The sequence below is a fragment of the Aphelocoma coerulescens genome, chromosome 4, assembly GCF_041296385.1.
Source record: "Aphelocoma coerulescens isolate FSJ_1873_10779 chromosome 4, UR_Acoe_1.0, whole genome shotgun sequence".
Lineage (NCBI taxonomy): Eukaryota > Metazoa > Chordata > Aves > Passeriformes > Corvidae > Aphelocoma > Aphelocoma coerulescens.
This window is the reverse complement of record NC_091017.1, coordinates 1,306,762-1,323,831: the sequence shown is the minus strand read 5'-3', so window position 1 is coordinate 1,323,831 and position 17,070 is coordinate 1,306,762. Positions and strand designations below refer to the sequence as shown.

The 17,070-nt window shown below is 42.5% G+C and overlaps 1 protein-coding gene across 4 annotated transcripts in view; it reads right to left on the bottom strand.

The window, feature by feature from the left end:
- The window catches only part of ANKRD17 (ankyrin repeat domain 17), a 70,563-nt gene that overhangs the window by 8,496 nt on the left and 44,997 nt on the right, over positions 1-17,070 (bottom strand). The window contains exons 11-26 of one of the 4 annotated variants that reach the window (XM_069012371.1): positions 16,286-16,373; positions 15,603-15,730; positions 15,126-15,269; positions 14,465-14,567; positions 12,200-12,955; positions 6,790-6,935; positions 5,566-5,677; positions 5,249-5,394; positions 4,082-4,224; positions 3,449-3,662; positions 2,913-3,088; positions 2,519-2,681; positions 1,689-1,784; positions 1,376-1,492; positions 698-869; positions 18-465 (exon numbers count right to left, since the gene is read on the bottom strand). In XM_069012371.1, the coding sequence (XP_068868472.1) occupies positions 18-465; positions 698-869; positions 1,376-1,492; positions 1,689-1,784; positions 2,519-2,681; positions 2,913-3,088; positions 3,449-3,662; positions 4,082-4,224; positions 5,249-5,394; positions 5,566-5,677; positions 6,790-6,935; positions 12,200-12,955; positions 14,465-14,567; positions 15,126-15,269; positions 15,603-15,730; positions 16,286-16,373 (3,152 nt within the window). Of the gene's footprint in view, positions 1-17; positions 466-697; positions 870-1,375; positions 1,493-1,688; positions 1,785-2,518; positions 2,682-2,912; positions 3,089-3,448; positions 3,663-4,081; positions 4,225-5,248; positions 5,395-5,565; positions 5,678-6,789; positions 6,939-12,199; positions 12,956-14,464; positions 14,568-15,125; positions 15,270-15,602; positions 15,731-16,285; positions 16,374-17,070 lie in introns of all 4 variants that reach the window. The other 3 variants (XM_069012370.1, XM_069012372.1, XM_069012373.1) reach the window with 3 other exon arrangements.

Here is a 17,070-nt window from a genome sequence, read left to right as displayed (position 1 = left end):
CGGTCACAGGAACTTACTTGATGGATGACTTGCCAGGGACTGCTTTCCTCTCATCCTTTGGACAAGTGACGAGCACCGACGGTTGCTTTTTGTTGCTCTGTGTGTTAGTGACAGCTGTGGAAGAATGATTGTCACTTTTGTGGCTGCTGTTGCTATTGCTGCTCTCATCGCTACAGCTGGAGATCCTCATATTGTCACTGTCACCACTCTCACTAGTGCTGCTGCTCTTGGATTCCCCATTCACCTTCTCTGGTTGGCTATAGGAAATCGGAAGCTGATCATCAAATATAATCTGAACATTATCAGGGGTTACTTTGTTTTTCCTGTTTTTCCTCTTGGAGCTTGTTGTGGTGATGGTGTTATTCCTCTTCCCATGAGAGCCTGCCAACGTTGTCCAGGTTGCAGATATACCTATGGTGGTGGTGGTGGTAGCACTGGGAGGCTCCATTGGGACCTCGGGATCATCTGATGGAAGAGTAAAGACAAAGAAGGAATAATTTAGCTGGTTTGAGGAAACTTGAGTATTTTGCTTTCCAAATCACACCTGTCCTATCAAACAACTTAGAACTAACTTTGTTACAAAGCTCCACAAAACACACAAAACCCTTGACTACACAGACATCCATAAATCTATTACAGTTGTCATATCAGCTCATACAGAATTTCATTCTTTTCTTGGAATAAATGCAGTAATCACCTTCAGCTTTTAATTTTTCTTTCTCCTGAGCAGCCTGAAGTTCAAAATTCTCTTTATTTTTTGCTTCTATTTCTTCTAGTTTTCGCCTTTGTTCTTCTTTTTTCTTCCTCCTTTTCTCCTTTCTTTTCTCTCTTTTGGCAGCCAGAGCCAGTCTCCTGCTTTCTTCCCTTAGCTACAAGTCAAGCACATGGAACAGCATTACAGGGTGTCCCATGCATTTCAAGAAATCCAAATGCTTTCTATTTCCATGGACTTTCCTGTTTTATTTCTACTACAGTATATCGTTTCTAGTAAATTATGTATAAATTATTAAATCTATTTTTTTACAATTCTGGTCACAAAACAGGGTTTAGACCTAAGATCCATATGAGTATGACTAGAAAATGCCACACTCTTTTTTTGACAGAATCATATTCAGAAATCCTTCTTTTGGTACAATACTGGAGAATCCTTCTTTTGGTACAGAGTAAATAGTTATATTGGCATTTCCTGATCCAATGTCTCTGAATAATAACAAAGTTCAAAGATTACTTGAACAACAAGATGCTCAGACACTCCAGTTATGGTGAATACACACACTCCTATACCCCAATAACTACTTTTACCGACCTCATCTTGAAGGAACTCGAAACTGGAATTTTAAGAGAAATATTCCCAGTTGCAACTCTTTCCACTTGCCTTCTCCAAGTCCAGCTCCTCTAGCAGAATGCTTGCGTTTTTGTTGGCTTCCGCAGCCTGTCTATCTTTGGCTTGAACAATTGACTCCATACACAGGTGGCACTTCTTCAGCATCTCCTGAAATGACAAAGGACATCGAGTACAAAGCGCCACGTGTTCTCATTTCCTGCTGTTTTTCCTCAAAAATTCCAGTGGGACTCATGCTTTGGCTGAAAGCCGGTGGCCAGTGAGCTAAAGAGAATTCATAACATTGTCTCTGAAGTGGAGACACAACACTGTTCCTTCTCAAGCGTTTTCCTCCCTCCCATCTTACCTTATCAGTAATGGTTGCTATGTATCTCATGCACTCCGAGTCGGATGGGAACTGGTTTACCTCTTTCACCAGGTAACGCACCACTTTCACATGACCCTGCAAAACAAATTTCAAGGTCAACATTTTCTATCAGACCAGCTGCCTCTGCTTTGCTGACAAACACTTCAGTCCCAGCACTCCTTGCAAAATATTTATTTTCAACTGCTCAACACATGAAGCTCTCAACACTTTTTTTGTGATCTTTCTCACCTTCTGAACTAGTGAGGCACATTTCTGACACCAGAGAAGGCAGATAATTACCTCTTGTCAGATTGCCCTTACTCCAGAAGTATTTTCACAAACTTTTGCCTTTTTTGGGGCAGTCGTCAGATGCCCAGCTCTAACAGCTTAACAGCTGCAGGCTTCTACAGTCATCTGCAATTTTTCCAGTACTGCAGCACCTCAACTACCCTCCCTTGCTAACAAAAATCATCTGTAGGCTCAAATCAGGCTAAACTGCACTTTTTTAGACCAAAGTCCTCATCCTCTCTTGCATAAGGAACCAATCCTATTTCCTCCCAGTTCTATCAGACAGAAACTCTGCAATTTTCACCCCTCACACTCACCAGAACCAGCCTCACACTACACTGCCAGTAAAGCAAATTCCAATTAGAACTGAACACAGCTATTACACAGGTGACACACATATCTGCTTCTGAAGATTCAATGCCAAGTATTCAAATTAACTGACGTATTATTAAATATGTAGCTTCTGTCAGTATGTTCTAAAAGCTGTGTAGGGATGATCAAGACAATCCTAGTTAAGAGCCAAGCTGAACTTCATATTCTACCTTTCGGAAGGCTGCCATGAGTGGAGTTATTTTCCTGTTATCAGCTGCATCCACATCAGCTCCAGCCTGGACCAGCAGTTGGACAACATCAAGATGGCCCCCATTTGCTGCCAGCCACAGTGGAGTATTCCCCTTCTTGTTCCGCACGTCGATGTGAGCTCCCCTACAAAACCAAACACATTCCATCAAAACCCTGCATTTGGGCAAAAGGAAGCACTCTACCCCAAAAAGAACTTCGTTTGAGTACCTGGGATAAATTAAATTATGTAGTAAAAGTCAACAGACACAGAACCTTTCCTTTAATGTATATTTGGAAATATTATTGTATATTGGGAAAACGAAGTCTAAACACAGCCATATTTTTCTTTAAGTTGCTCACTTGCAAACACAGTACCTGCTAATGAGGAGCTCACAGAACTTGTAGTGCCCTTTGTCTGCTGCAATGGTTAAAGCTGTATCTCTGGATGACGGTACTGGGGGAGCATTGACATCTGCACCTTTGTCCAGCAGGACCCTGCCCACTTCCGCATATCCCCCAGAAGCTGCTTCCATTAACGGTGTGAGACCGGTCTGCAACAAGCAAGCAGGAGAAAGAAGCCATTAGTGGGGAGCAAGGGGCTTACCTGAGAGCTGGTATTTATTTAACTTACAAACATAATGCATTACTGTCCTTATGCTTGTAAGCACCTGAAGATGGATCAGCACCTTTTTGAAGAAGCACATCTTTTGATGAGCCTTGCAATCACCAAAATCTTAGCCCTTAAATGCAGCCATTTCTTTCTATACAGTATCTGGTTCAGTTCAGTTAACTGGACTAGAGAACTGAACTAGAGGTGACTTGCATAAAAGCAAGAAAATCAGGTAACAACAGAGACACGATGACTTACAAGCACCTCTTTCTGGGGACCCCTCCAGCTGTTTGCTCTTTACCTTGGCTCTGTGTTCAACGTTAGCTTTTCTATCAAGCAGCAGGCTGACCACCTCAGTTCTTCCTTGGAAACAGGCCAGAGTCAGAGCTGTATTCCTGTTGGTCTCAATCTGGGCATTTATATCAGAGCCCATGTCCAGTAACAGCTTGACAGCAGCAGTGTGCCCATTCATGGCTGCCAGCATCAAGGGAGAAATGCCCAATTTGCTACCAGTTCTGAAAGAGAAGGAAGAAAGAACCAAAACGGCTCTAAAGGTCATTTCAGAAATGTGATTATTATAAACTAATGAAGGCAGAGGACTTATGCAAGACTGAAAAATCAGCTGCACAGCAACATCTGTGAGCCTACAAGGGGTTTAGGACAAGTACTTCTACTTAGAAACACCACCCATGTTACTTTTTGATTGCTTCAAATTGAAGGGCATCTCTTATGAGGAGCGTAACTTGTGCTTGGCCCTTTCCTTTGACCTGTGCAGCTCACACCTGAGCTGTTTTCTACCTCCCAATGGATGCAAAAGCATGACATAGATGCACACACAGAGTGAACTACACAGGGAAAACCAAGGGAACACACACACTTTCTTCACGTAACTCACAAGCGATCCCAGGAGATAATGGGTGAAAAGAGAACTTGCCTGGAATTGATTTCTGCCCCAGCATTCAGCAGAATCTTGATAATGTTCACGTAGCCACCTGAGGCGGCGAGGCTCAAAGGTGTGTAATCAGACACGTTCCTGTGCTCCTTGTTTGCCCCTCGAGCTAGCAGCAACTCCACCACCTGCAGTGTTTCAACAAATAACATCTGGTTTTCTCCCAAACTTGCAAATCTATCCAAGACAAATGCTTTTCAAACCTAAATAATCTGTTGGAAGATGTCAATGGTAAGAAAGCCACTTTCATCAGTTGCTTCGCTACACCCCTTGCCTTCATGACCGGATGAGGCCACAACTGTGTTCCCACAGCCAGTGTAAAACTTCCTTTAAAAAAAAAAATCAATCATGACTGCTGATTAGTGTGCTTCAACCATTCATACTAAACTGAACAGCAGAGTAAGAAAAAGCAGATCTCTTTATGATTATTTCAGCTGTCTTTAAAGCCTGCCAAACCAGAGATTCAGTTTCAATATGGTGCACAGAGTACTTCTGCTTTTCGTCCTCTCCTGCAGAGGACGTGACAAGAAACTGAGCTGTCTAGCAACTTAAAATCACAGTATACCCTGAGGTGAAAACCCCTGGTGTCACTGACAGTGCAATGTTAAATTTGCTTCTTTTTCAGATTTTAAGCATTAAAAAAGTTTCGATTAGACATGCACAGCTCTCCATCAGAATGTTTTCCCATGAAATCACAGAACAAATATACTGTCAACCCCAAAAATTTGGGCAGGAGGGTATTCTGACATCATCTCTGCTGCCCAAAGCCCAGTGTTTTCCCTTTTTTTTCTCCCCCAAAACTACAATATGGCTCACATATGGCATCCATTTGTGTCCAGCTACTGATTCTCAGCAAGAACACTCATGGCATTCACTTTCATATCTACACCTAATTATGCTGGTAAAAGTCCCATGATGGGGCACTAATGACTACACTCATGAGGACACCTGCACAGCACCAGTCCAGTTACCGAAATAGAAAAAGCAATCTATGAGACACGTTGTGATGTCTAAATTGGAAAATGTGAAGATCTTTGCATCTTTTTTAAGCACACATCCTGTGTGACTGTATCTTTTCTGGAAGATTCCTGTACTGTACTAACACAGTATGTCATTCACACACTTCTTCTGAAGATTTAAGGTTTACTTCACCTCTTGCCTCCCTCCTGAACAAGCCAAAGACAAGGGAGTGTCCTTGGTTCTCTCTGACTGGGCTTCAATATCAGCTCCATTATCCAGTAAGATTTCCACAACACCCACGTGGCCGGCTGTAGCAGCCAAAATAAGCGGAGTAAACCCTGAAACAGAAAACACTGTTTGAAGAGTCCACATTCATAAGTGACATGAGTAAAACCACCCGAAAAGCAAGCCTAAAGGTTTCAGATGAGGTCTAGGTTTACTGGAGATTTATTTAGTGGGACACACCGGCAAAGCAGACAGGGTTTGTACTGCCATGGTGAGATACCCACCTTTCTTGTCCCTGTGTTCAATGTTTGCTCCTCTCTCCAGCAGGGTTTGTACCAGTTCTTCATGGCCACCAGCACAAGCCAGTGTCAAGGCTGTGTCATGGTTACTCTCAGTCTAAACCAAACAGACATACACAGATGATAAATACTTGCTTCTTCAAGTACAGCCCCTGTTATAGTGCACGTTAGCCAAAACATAATTACACCCATGCCAAAGCAAAAAGCTTCGATAAGCTAAGGGCACGTTTATTGATGCCCCCACAGCTACCTTCTGTGTCCAAGTTCATGACAGGATTCTACCTCTCAAGGCAGCTCTGCTGGGAGATTTAAGAAGAAATCCTGACAGGAACTGAAGATTGTTCAAGAACTGAGCTCTCATCTATGCTCTGCTAACCAGATTAACTTCTTTACCACTGCTTGACTGTGACCTTTAGATGATATAATGAAGGTAAGAATTCTGTCTTTAATTCTTAACACTCCGATTCAGCCAAAGGCTTCATCACAGCAGAATCCAAGCCAAGTACCACAAGCAGCTAAGTAGCAAAGGCTGATTTTCCAGAGGTTTCTCTCCTTTTCTCCACAATGATCTCCTGCCTCTCCTCTACTCCATGTTGCCCAGACCTTAGTCATGTCATGTATAGCCCAGAGCTGCGCATAGATATATGCCAGTTAGTATGTGTATGCTTTTTGCTGATGGCCAGCTAGCTCCAAGTCAACATAAAGTTGCCTTTTTAACAATAATTTTCACTACAGAAAAGCCTTTCCCTTAGTGGAAGTGAGAGCTTGAATTATTTCCTCCTGCTAAAAAAATCACAGCAATTATTAGTTTCAAGACTTTCATACCTCTGTGATCTCTGGCCAACGAGTTGGAAGCACAACTGAAAACTCAGTGTGCAATGCTTTACAGCTTATTTTTGTCTTAGGTTATCAGGCCAGAAAACATTTAATTTCTGTCAGTAGACAACTCTGCTGTTTCTCATAATCACACTGACAACAAAGGAATAAGAAATACAAGTGTTTAGTCATTCAGAGACTGTTTTTTTGTTCGGTGAGAGCGCAGAGGAAAGTGGGTTGCAACTCTCTGGGGTGTTGTTCTGGCTTCCTAAAAGCAGCAAATCCAGCCCCCAGACCCCAATCCATTATACAACAGAGCTATTTGCCACCACTGAACTATTCAGGATGCAGAGAAAAAATAGCTTTGTGCATCTGTGAGAGTGGCAGGCTCACCTGGGCATCGATGTCTATAGCAGGGTAGATGGGCAGCATGGCTGAAGGAGAAATGATGGGACTCGGAGTCGGCGTCTGAGGTTGGGACACTGAGGTTGCAATGCTGTGGGTAGGAGTGTTTGACATTGCAGATGCTCTTCCACTCACTGCTGTTGGACAGAAGAACCACACTTAGTCAAAGCAAAACACTTCCCAAGTGTAACGTGACAATAAAGGGACAGTGGGATGAACTCCCATCGACAGATGGAACTCCTTAAAAACTGTTGTTTTCCACAAATATATATATATTCCACACATTTAGCCAAATCTTTGAACCTTTAACTCTTAGAATTTGAGCTATGAAAAAGGTTTACTGTATTCAATCAAAGAAAGAGTTTAAGTATTAGATTGACATGTTTTCTACAAGCCCACCACAAGATGATTTTTTTTTTTTAACCCGAAGATCTTTCCTACAACAAATCAGCCATTATTTGGACCTGGAGTTCCGTACCTTTGGAAGCAGAGCTGCAGAACAAGTCCAACCAACGGGTATCTAGGCAATTTTTCTTAAAACAGTTTGAATGTTTCAATGTAGAAGTCTGTCCAGCCTTCACCCCCACCCCCCCATAAACATAAAAAAAAGCAACAGGGCAGGATGCTGACATGGCAGAATTTGCTGAAACCAGAGAAGTGGAAGCTTTGTAACAGCCAGTGTGCAGAGAGCTTGGTCAAGGTGTTAGGTAAGCAAAGGTAACACCGCTCACAGTGATGACAGTGTATGGACACGACACAGATAGCACTGACTGCCACGCTCCCTGAAATTCATTCTATACATGGGATGTTTAGAAATACAGACCAAACTTGAGTCTAAAGCAGCCTCTGGGGAAAACACCCATTTTCCTACTTTGCCTCAGAAGAACTCAATGGTTTTTTTCCCTGTCACTTCTCCAGTGTTTCTCCAGCTGTTTCTCAGGTGTGACAGCAAAGGAGAAAGTGAAGGCCCACACACTTCTGTCCAGTTGGGGGCACTTTAAAGTGCAAAATGAAACAGTTTTCCAACCAACGCCACAAAACCTGAATCCTAACAGGCCCAGTTTTGTGCTCCCACCATTGCAAGGCAGCTGTGTTTTACATCCATAACTAATTTAATTTCTGGATTTCCTACACAAAATCCCAACAAAGAACCTAAGAAATGGCACCAGCAGAAGCAAAGAACCCCCAGCTTCTAACACAGAAAGTACCATTAACCGTGTATTTAAGAGTAAGTCAGAATTCAGAACTCAAACTCCCTTGATCTGTATCTTTGGGTGCCTTTTGAAGACTTATCTCACAAATCACACAAGGTATGGATTAAAATAAACATACTGAAGATATGCCCAAATATTTTGTCATAAAGTCAAAAATAGCATGTGCTTTAAACAGTTTCTAAGAATTCCTGCTCAAGTCCCAAAAAGGGGACTGGGAAGCATCTTTTGTATTACAGGAGACATTAGTAAATTCTCAGACCAAAAAAAAAATCAAGTCAGTTAAGAAGGTCTCAATTCACGTAAAGTCTACTTTTTATATTTGCAGTGAGGGGAGGAAAAACCAAACAAAAAAAACCCCCAACGTCCCAATCACCACCCGTCCCCCCCCTCCAAAAAATACAGAACAAATGAACAAACCCAAAAAAGAAAGACATGTGCTTCAGCAGTAATTCACAAATTTAGTTCATATCCCTACAGCAGGATTCACTAGGACATAATATTCATTTTTATGGGTAATCAGTTTGATTATATCTATTTCAACATCACCTGTGTGGAGTTCAAATTTCTACTGAATGTGCCAAGGGTGATGAACAGAATTTTTATGGCGCCCAAACTAAAATATTCAAAGTTTTCAATAACCCAAAAGTTTTCACAGCAGTCTTGAGCACTGAGAAGCGTAACCAACTAGCATGATTCTCCAGACTAAACACACTGACAGTCAAATATTTATCTTTGCATTGTGCTCCTCCTTGTCCTACTCTAATGGACTAGTGGCAAAGTGAACTGAAGTCTGTACTTCACCACGGAAACATCATTATTTCATGCCTGGGATAACCCAGTCTTCAAAGTTAGTTCACTATTGGAATATTTTAGTACATACATGACTTGGTACAGGACCGCCTACACCACAACCACGTTGGGAAATGAGATCAAGCTTCTTGGTTGGAAGACATCACCAAGCACCATCTGACTGCCAGTCTCGGACATTTGCTGGGCTATCAGACAATCAGTTTTGTGCTTACTGATATTTGGAACAGCGCCACTCTTCATCTTGCTTTCCTTCTGGCCATACCTCAGCCCTCTCTTAGCTAAATGAAGAGAGGACACCCTGAGAGCTGCTACCTCCTCCCCACGCTCACTGGCCTCACCAGTGTGACAAGCCCTTGGCTTTCACCCTTGTCATCCCCACTTCGTGAGGACATCACATGTCTCACAAGTGCTGTCTGACTGTGAGCACAGCATTGTCCTTATGCACTGATTCCTTGTTTCTTGTAATGTCAAGAGCAGACAGCTAAAAACTGTTCCACATTACACACCAATAAGCCAAGATGAGGGATGGAATAAAAAGATACAAGAAATGTACGAGACATCTCAGCTTTTTCCAACTGGTTTCAAGCCAACTCCACAGGCTTGTTCTACATCAGTTCCTTCTCTGCCCCCAATTTTTCTGTAGTATCCTCAGTTATTACAAACTGTGTTCCTGCCACACAAGATTAAAATCAGTATGGAGCAGCTGAGATGGAGAACATGCCTCAGACTGTAACAGTCCAAGTTATGTTCTGAATTCCAACACAAACACAGGGTTGCTGCTGTGCAAGAAGGGCTCCACGGATGAAGCCTGAAAACCATTCCCCACCTGTAGTCTCCGTGGTTATTAGTTAAAAGTATGTGAAGTGGCCTAAGGCAGGTCAGCCCCACATAAAACCAGCTCCTGCTCAAGTCCCAGGTGGGACACAACCTGATTTGCCTGCGATGCTGGCACTCTACTGTTATTTTTTTCAGTATTGAGTCTACAGCCAAGGCAGACTCTTTCTCATGCATTAATTTAGACAGCTGCACTTCGAACCGATTCATCCCACAAGGCAGCTTCCAGGAACGCATTTTATCAAGTGCTTCAAGATTCCTGAAGTTCTTTGTGAAGCTCTGTGACTGGACAAAATCCTTGGAATAGTTTCTACTTTATAAAAAGGTTGCTATTAAAAACAAGGTGTCTTTTTTCTCTTTAGATCTTTACCACACCACTTAACAGACGCAATGTTTTCATACGAGACTTACATAACTAACCCTAAAAAAAAATTTCTTTTTACGAGCCTCACAGCAAGCAAAAAGTTTGCCCAACATCTGAAGCTCAAGAGCAAGCCTTTTACTTGTCCTCAATTCCAGCAGGATCATAAAGGAGCCCAAAGGTAAAAAATGAAGGATTATTTACTACTTACTAATTGTTTTCAACTAATTAAGCACAGAGATGCACATTAAATCGAGTCTGCACAGTCAAGGTGAAGCTTTGTTTCTGTAACTGGTGCTGTAAACGCAGCTCTGCAATGGAACTAAACTCAAGGCATCTCAGAAACAAGAATTTAAATCCATAAGAATACTCTAGAAGCTTCTCTCAAAGCAGTACATGGAGTTACTGATCAAATACTTAGCTGCTACTTAAATGTTCTGTGTTACAGTGAGGCCATTTCTGCTCCACATTAAACTGTGAGATGTGGACTCAGGCTGACACTGAAGTTGTATACTCAGGTCCGTGTTTGTTCTTGCTTAAAAAAACACCCTAAAATCAGCTACTTGACAGAAAACGCATTCAGACTTCCTTCCCAACTGCATGTGTGCACGCACGTACTAACAAGTGGGGCTGAGCAGTACCAAAACATGCACATAAATTCACACCGGAAATACCTGACTGCCCAAAAAGGCGCACACAGGCATTTGGTTACGCAGCAGGTGACCTGAAATCGCACCTTCTCAAGATATGACGTGCAGTTAAACACATCCCAAACATCCTAACTCCATGTTTAAACACAACTCAAGTGCATTGCACAGATTCTTTATTAAGTTACCAAGAGCTGCAATCATCCTAGCTTTTAAATTCATGTTGTCTTGTATCCCAGCAGTTCCACATGAGAGAAATCTTTACTGTCACTGCATGATATATGTCCTTTTATCTACTTTTTCATGCATACATTTGGTTTTTTATCCACTTCCAATCTTTAGGTCTATGCTTCAACTCTTACATGAGATTTCCAGAAAAGTTTCTGTCATCTTTAATGAAGCTTTGCCTGGACACCAGGTCACTCATCAGGTGTCTCATTTCAAAAGTGGTGTTCCAAGTACTTGAAAAAAATCACCACCTGGTAGTTTTAATCATTTACCATACCTTCCATTGACTCTGTACCACTACTGTACTCCACATCTTGCAGTATATGCAGGACCAGCTCTGGGCTAACACCTTCTTGGAGACCTGCTTTCCCTCTGGCACACATCCCTCATCCTAACTTGCTTTGCAAAGCAGACTTGTTCAGACAGACAACACATGTAAAAATGACAGCGCATCAGCTTAACCAAGAGCATCTTGGTACTTTTTCATCAAGTGACTTTTTTAAGACCATGTGCTACCAATTCATCTGTGTTCAGCTAAGGAGTATTTCAATGACTGCTTTAGCATGGAAAGGGGATGAAGCACAACCGAGTGAGGTGTAAACTAAAACAACAGTGACAACTCACATTTAAAACCTGCTTCATTCTTTTATTTCACTGCTTAAGGCCTTAGAGCATTCATGTCACTGGTTAAAGAATTCTCTGAAGCGATGACAAGAATTTGGTAAGGCTAAACATGTTTTCTGTTGGCAGTCATTTTTATGAGTAGATGTTTCAAAAAGTCATAGGATTAGCACCTTTTTTTTTTTTCCAAGCAGAAGTAAAAGCTTCCAATAAGTAAGACTACAGAAGGCCAACCAGAGCAGCTCTTATTCTGAAGATAAATCCACAGGTCCCTCACACATTATAGGCTTGTTGTGGTACTGCAGGTGCTCAGCCTACTGCAGTCAGCTCTCAGCTAGTCCAAAGTACTACCCAGTATCATCATGGTGCTATTCCTGAGCTACAATCAGGCCAAAATACAACTAACACATCAACTCCATTACATGCCTCCCCAAACTATGAAGAGTTAAAAATGCCACTCCACCATACCAACCTGACCAACAGGTACCAGTTAGCTCACCCTGCGAATTGAAAAGTTAAAGCTAATTTTCCCAGCTCCTCAAGACAGGGATCAGAAGGCGAGTGGTACTTGCTGTAGAGCTCATGGGAATACACAAACACACACACACACATATAAAAAGAAGTGGACATACCCTCAACTGGTCAAGCAAATATTATACCTGCTCATAACAATATAAACCCACCTGCCATGATGTCATCCAGCGTGTCATTGAGCGTCTGAGCAGGGCTGGCTACCATTAACCCTTGCTGTGTTTCTGTCAGTATTCCTTGCCCCAGCCCTGCTAGTTGTGCTTGGCCCAGCACTGGCTGTCCAACTATAACACCTTGCAGTTCTGTAAGATTTGCGATGGACCCTGGAGGTAAGGAACCTGCTGCCAGAGGCAAAGCTTGTGGCATGGCCAGAGGCTGAATTGGTGCAAAACCCGTCTGCGCAGCAGCTTGCTGAGGGTCATCTTTAAGCAAGATGGGGTCCACTTGCTGCAATCGTGCATAGTCTCCCTCTGAGAGTTGTTCTCCTACCCCAACGGGAGTCAGTAGTCCCAGATGCTGGCAAGACTGTTGTTGCTGCTGCTGCTGGAGCTGAATTCTTTGCGCTTTTACCTCTAGATATTGCTTTTTTAGCTGCTGCTGAGTTTTCAGCTGTAACTCTCGCTCCACTTTCTGCAGTTCCTCCAAAATCTTTTGTTTCTTCTGAATTTGTTCCTCTCTCGTTTTGTTCAGCTCCTCAATCTTCTCTTTGGTGAGCTGGTCAGCGTGTGCCAATTCCAGGGACTGCAGCTGAGCGTTCTTCTCTATGGCTTCTTTTATCCTCTGCTCCAGCTCTGTCAACTTGCCCTGAGCCTCTTCTACAATGCTCTCTGGAGACTGATTGGTGATGTAACCCTGTACATCCTGGTTGTTTGTTGGCAAATGACTGCTGGACTTTTGTTTAGAAGCAGCTGTGTGAAAAAGAAACCCCCTCAGAACCAATGGAAGTGCATACGAATGGCATCCTCATTACAGAGCTACTGCTGGGCCGCTGCGTGGCCGGCTACGCACCAGGGCACAGCACCCACAGAAGGTCAGCGTGTCCCGAAGGCCCTCCAAGAACACCTGCCAATTTGTACCCAGCAGTCGGATTGCAATTTAACAGGACACACTACTGCACATGCATCCCACATATCCCTGTGCTACGGTGACAGATCTACTCCAGCAATCGTTATGCTTTTGCCAAAGGAAGCGATTGTCTCGAGCCGCTGTTACCGAGTGCTGCTACAAGAAAACTGGGAACAAAAAGCAAGGATATGCTGTCTCTTTACTTGGTGTTTTGCATCTGGTATGGTGTTGGGACATAAACATATGATGACAGCCCTGAAAGCGCAGCCCAAGGGATACAAAAACATCTCAAGGACTGGGACTAGGCCGCCGGTTTTGCAACCGACCTGGTACATTTTAAGAAGTGCTACACTTTCTAGAACTAGGCATCCTTTCGTTCCAGGTATCCAGCTTTGCTCAGGTGACAAACAGTGCCAGAACCCAGGATAGTCATTTAGATTTAGCAGGATCTAACAGGGTGTCTTTAGCCACTACGTTTTATCCATAGTAGACATCATTTTGCCTGTTTCAAAACTCAGCTCTCTGCCCAGGCAAGGCAAATATTTCAGCCTTCCTGCAAGAACAAGCGATGGACTAATCCAATTGGTCTTTTATGCAGAAGTCCCCAGTAACACAGCTGACATGCTCTGCCATACCAGGTGGAGAAGCAACAATCGGTTAATTTTGAAGGGCGATAGGCAAATCAAAACTCAGGATCTGAGGCAGTGGAGGTGCCCAGTTTCTTCCAGCCATCCTCGCTGTATCTCCAGAACAATACAAGTGTACACACAGGATTAATTTTAGGACATGCACGCCTGTATTTCCTACTGCTGATGCTCGATAAAAATTGGTTTTTGAAGAGAATTCTTAAGTACAGAAAGCACTGTCAAAATGGCGAGAGCAAAACAGATGCAAATTTAGTCCTAGGAGGACCTGAGCCTAAAGATCAGACTAAAGATTTTATTCCACAAAAAATTCCGCCTTCAATCCAATTAGTCAAACCCACTCCCAGACTTCTACCCTAAGGAAACACAACTTCTCAAATCAACTATGATATGGAGATTAACATGGGTTTTGCAACTTCCATTATCCAATTTCTATAGACTTCTGGGTGACATTTTGCATTAGTTCAGTGTGTCAGACTAGAGATTTTAACATATTTACTTAGGCAGATTTCTTGACGTTTTATGATTACAGGGTTAGATGACTGATACTTGGTGGATAAGCAAACTCTTAAAAAAAAAAAAAAATTTGCAGTTTCCTTGACTGAATCCATAAACACTCTTCATAGGAACTACCCTGCTACAAGTGCAAGCCACTATGTTCTACCTAGGAAGGATATTTAGAAAATAAGCTCCAGAACTACGACTGACCTTTATTTCTGATGGGAAGGGTTGTGGCGACATTAGCAGGGGGTTTGTCAGGCTCCTGGGGTGGGACGACCATGGGCAGCGCCTGCACTGGTACTCGAGGAGCCTAAAACGTTGGATACTAACAGATTACTTTTCTCATATTCTGTGCGAGTTATAGTTCAACAGAAGGCAAACAAAATCGGTTAGAAAAGTAGACTTCAACGGTGACTAAGAACATTTAATAAAGTTTTTGATATGCTGACTTCAGTAATTAACACCTAGACATCATGTGATCTCCACATACTTTGCATTTTTAAGCCAAAAAACTACTTGCCAAACTATACTCGGCACGGTACTGTGTTATACTGTAGTACAGCAAATACAAGCCACAATGGGCTATAAATTCAGTTCTGAAGAGTCTCATTTAAGCAGACCTTTGCACTTGCTCTTTTTTTCCACCCTCAGTGTTTTTTTCCAATAACATTTCGAGAACAGTAAGAATGATGAAAGCACTACATCATAACGTTCAAAAGTCTTCCCCATTTCCATTACAGCTCAAAGTAATCTTCAGTGTGCTCACCTACAGTTTATGACATGACATGACTGACTCTTCTCTCACCTTTAAACTCCCAAGTAAAAAAGTGCAAAAAAGCCCCGCAGATCACCAGCCCTGAAATCTTACCCTGTTTAGATCATGGGATGGTGGGGTCAGCTGAGTTGCATCGGGTGGAGGAGCAGAAAGCAAGTTGTTTGGGTAATCTAGAAGGTAACAAACCACGCTGGTGTGACCGCCTTTGGCTGCCTCAATTAGCATAGTTGATCCATCCTGAAGAGGGAAAGATCACAGTGTTAGAGAAGAGCATCATCAAAGCAGCACTGACATCATCAAAACAACACTGCAGCATTCTGGTAGACACAACACAGTACCTATGATGACTGCTTCAGGACTTTACAACTGTAGGGCAGCCTCAGCCTTTACATTCAAGATTATCAGGAGACCTGCACTAACTCCAACAATATGTACAAGAGCAGAATATCTGCTTGTGGAAACTTCCATTTAAATCATGACAGGTTGGATGAGTTGCAGAGAATACAAAACGAGAAAATTCAGTTGGGTATCCTCAGTTTTAGAGGAAAATGAGGCAGCTGAAGGACAAACCTTGAGTCTGTGTGTGGGATCAGCACCATGAGCGAGCAGTAACTCCACCACTGCCAAGTGACCTCCGGCACAGGCCAGCGACAACACTGTGTGATCGTTGTTCGCTGTGGTCCTGTTCACATTTGCTCCTGCAAAACCAGAAGGGGAAACATCAGCTAAAACAGACTTCAGTGGGTTCACCTCTATCAAAAGTAACAGAATTAACTACTCTGCAATCTACACAAGGAAAATTCCATCCTGCTGGATTGTCCTACTCTGTGCAAAGCAGGGACAAGAAAACTCAAGAGAATCAGCCCAGGATAGACAAAATGGAAATTTCAGGTTTGTATCAAAACATCAAGCAAGCTATAGCCAAAACCTGGAAATCAACAGTCACTTGTACTTCAGCTCCCAAAGACAGTGCCCCAAAGCTGCACCAGGAGCATGGAAACCCCAGTGATCCCTACTACTGCTGCTTTTACTAGGAATTAAAGACTGAAATACACTGTTTTCACAACTAGTTGCAGTTCCACTAATCTCAGCAGAAACTACAGGTAATCATTACATGCCTAGTTGGAGAATCAATTGCCTGCTTGAGTTAGGATATTTAAAACAAATCCAAGAAGTTACACTAAAGCTCTGACATGCTCTTAACATGAAGTGTTTCTAATGTCAGGAAAACACAAACCTTCCCACACACTTACCTTTGCTAATCAAGAACTGAACAGTGCAAACATGACCTGCCCTGGCAGCTTTCATGAGAGGGGTTCTTCCACCTTCTGATTCATGCTCCTGGAACAGATAAAGAAAGGCTTCAAAATCCAAAGTAGCATGTGAAAGGAGGTAAGCCAGCCTTCTGGGTTTTTGAATGCAAAGGTACTAGACATGGAACATCCTTCTTTAGTGTTTCACAAACTTAGACATAAATATTTAGCTAACATTTGAACTGAGGGTATCTTGAAGGCACATGAACCATTCACCACCTGTCTCTGCACAGGTGTGACTCCTGGACAAGAAGCACTCGGGCACATGGTGGGGATTTTAGTTAAACAGGACATCTTCTGACATGCTTGACTTTTTGATAACACACTGGTACAAGCCTACTGAAAAGTAAAAATCAGTTTACCTCCATCACCTTAATTCCTTACAGTACACCAAACACACTGTCAACTACCTGATGCATAAGGCATAGAACAGATTTGCAGGTACAAGGACTAACCCAGAATCAGCTCAACAATTTGAAGCTGAATACCATGACAAAAGAATGAAATCCCCTATTTTCCTGTCCAGGCAACCTTGAGTGGCTTGGAAATGCTTTAGACATCAATCACCAGAGGACTGCAACTGACCTCAGCACTTTAGGGTAATTGAACAGCCTAAAATACATTAAAGAACATGTAAGTTTTCAGCAATGAACACAGAAACAAACAAAAAGAATATGAGATGTTGATAATTTTATTTCCTACTTAGATTTTTTTAAGAAGGTAAA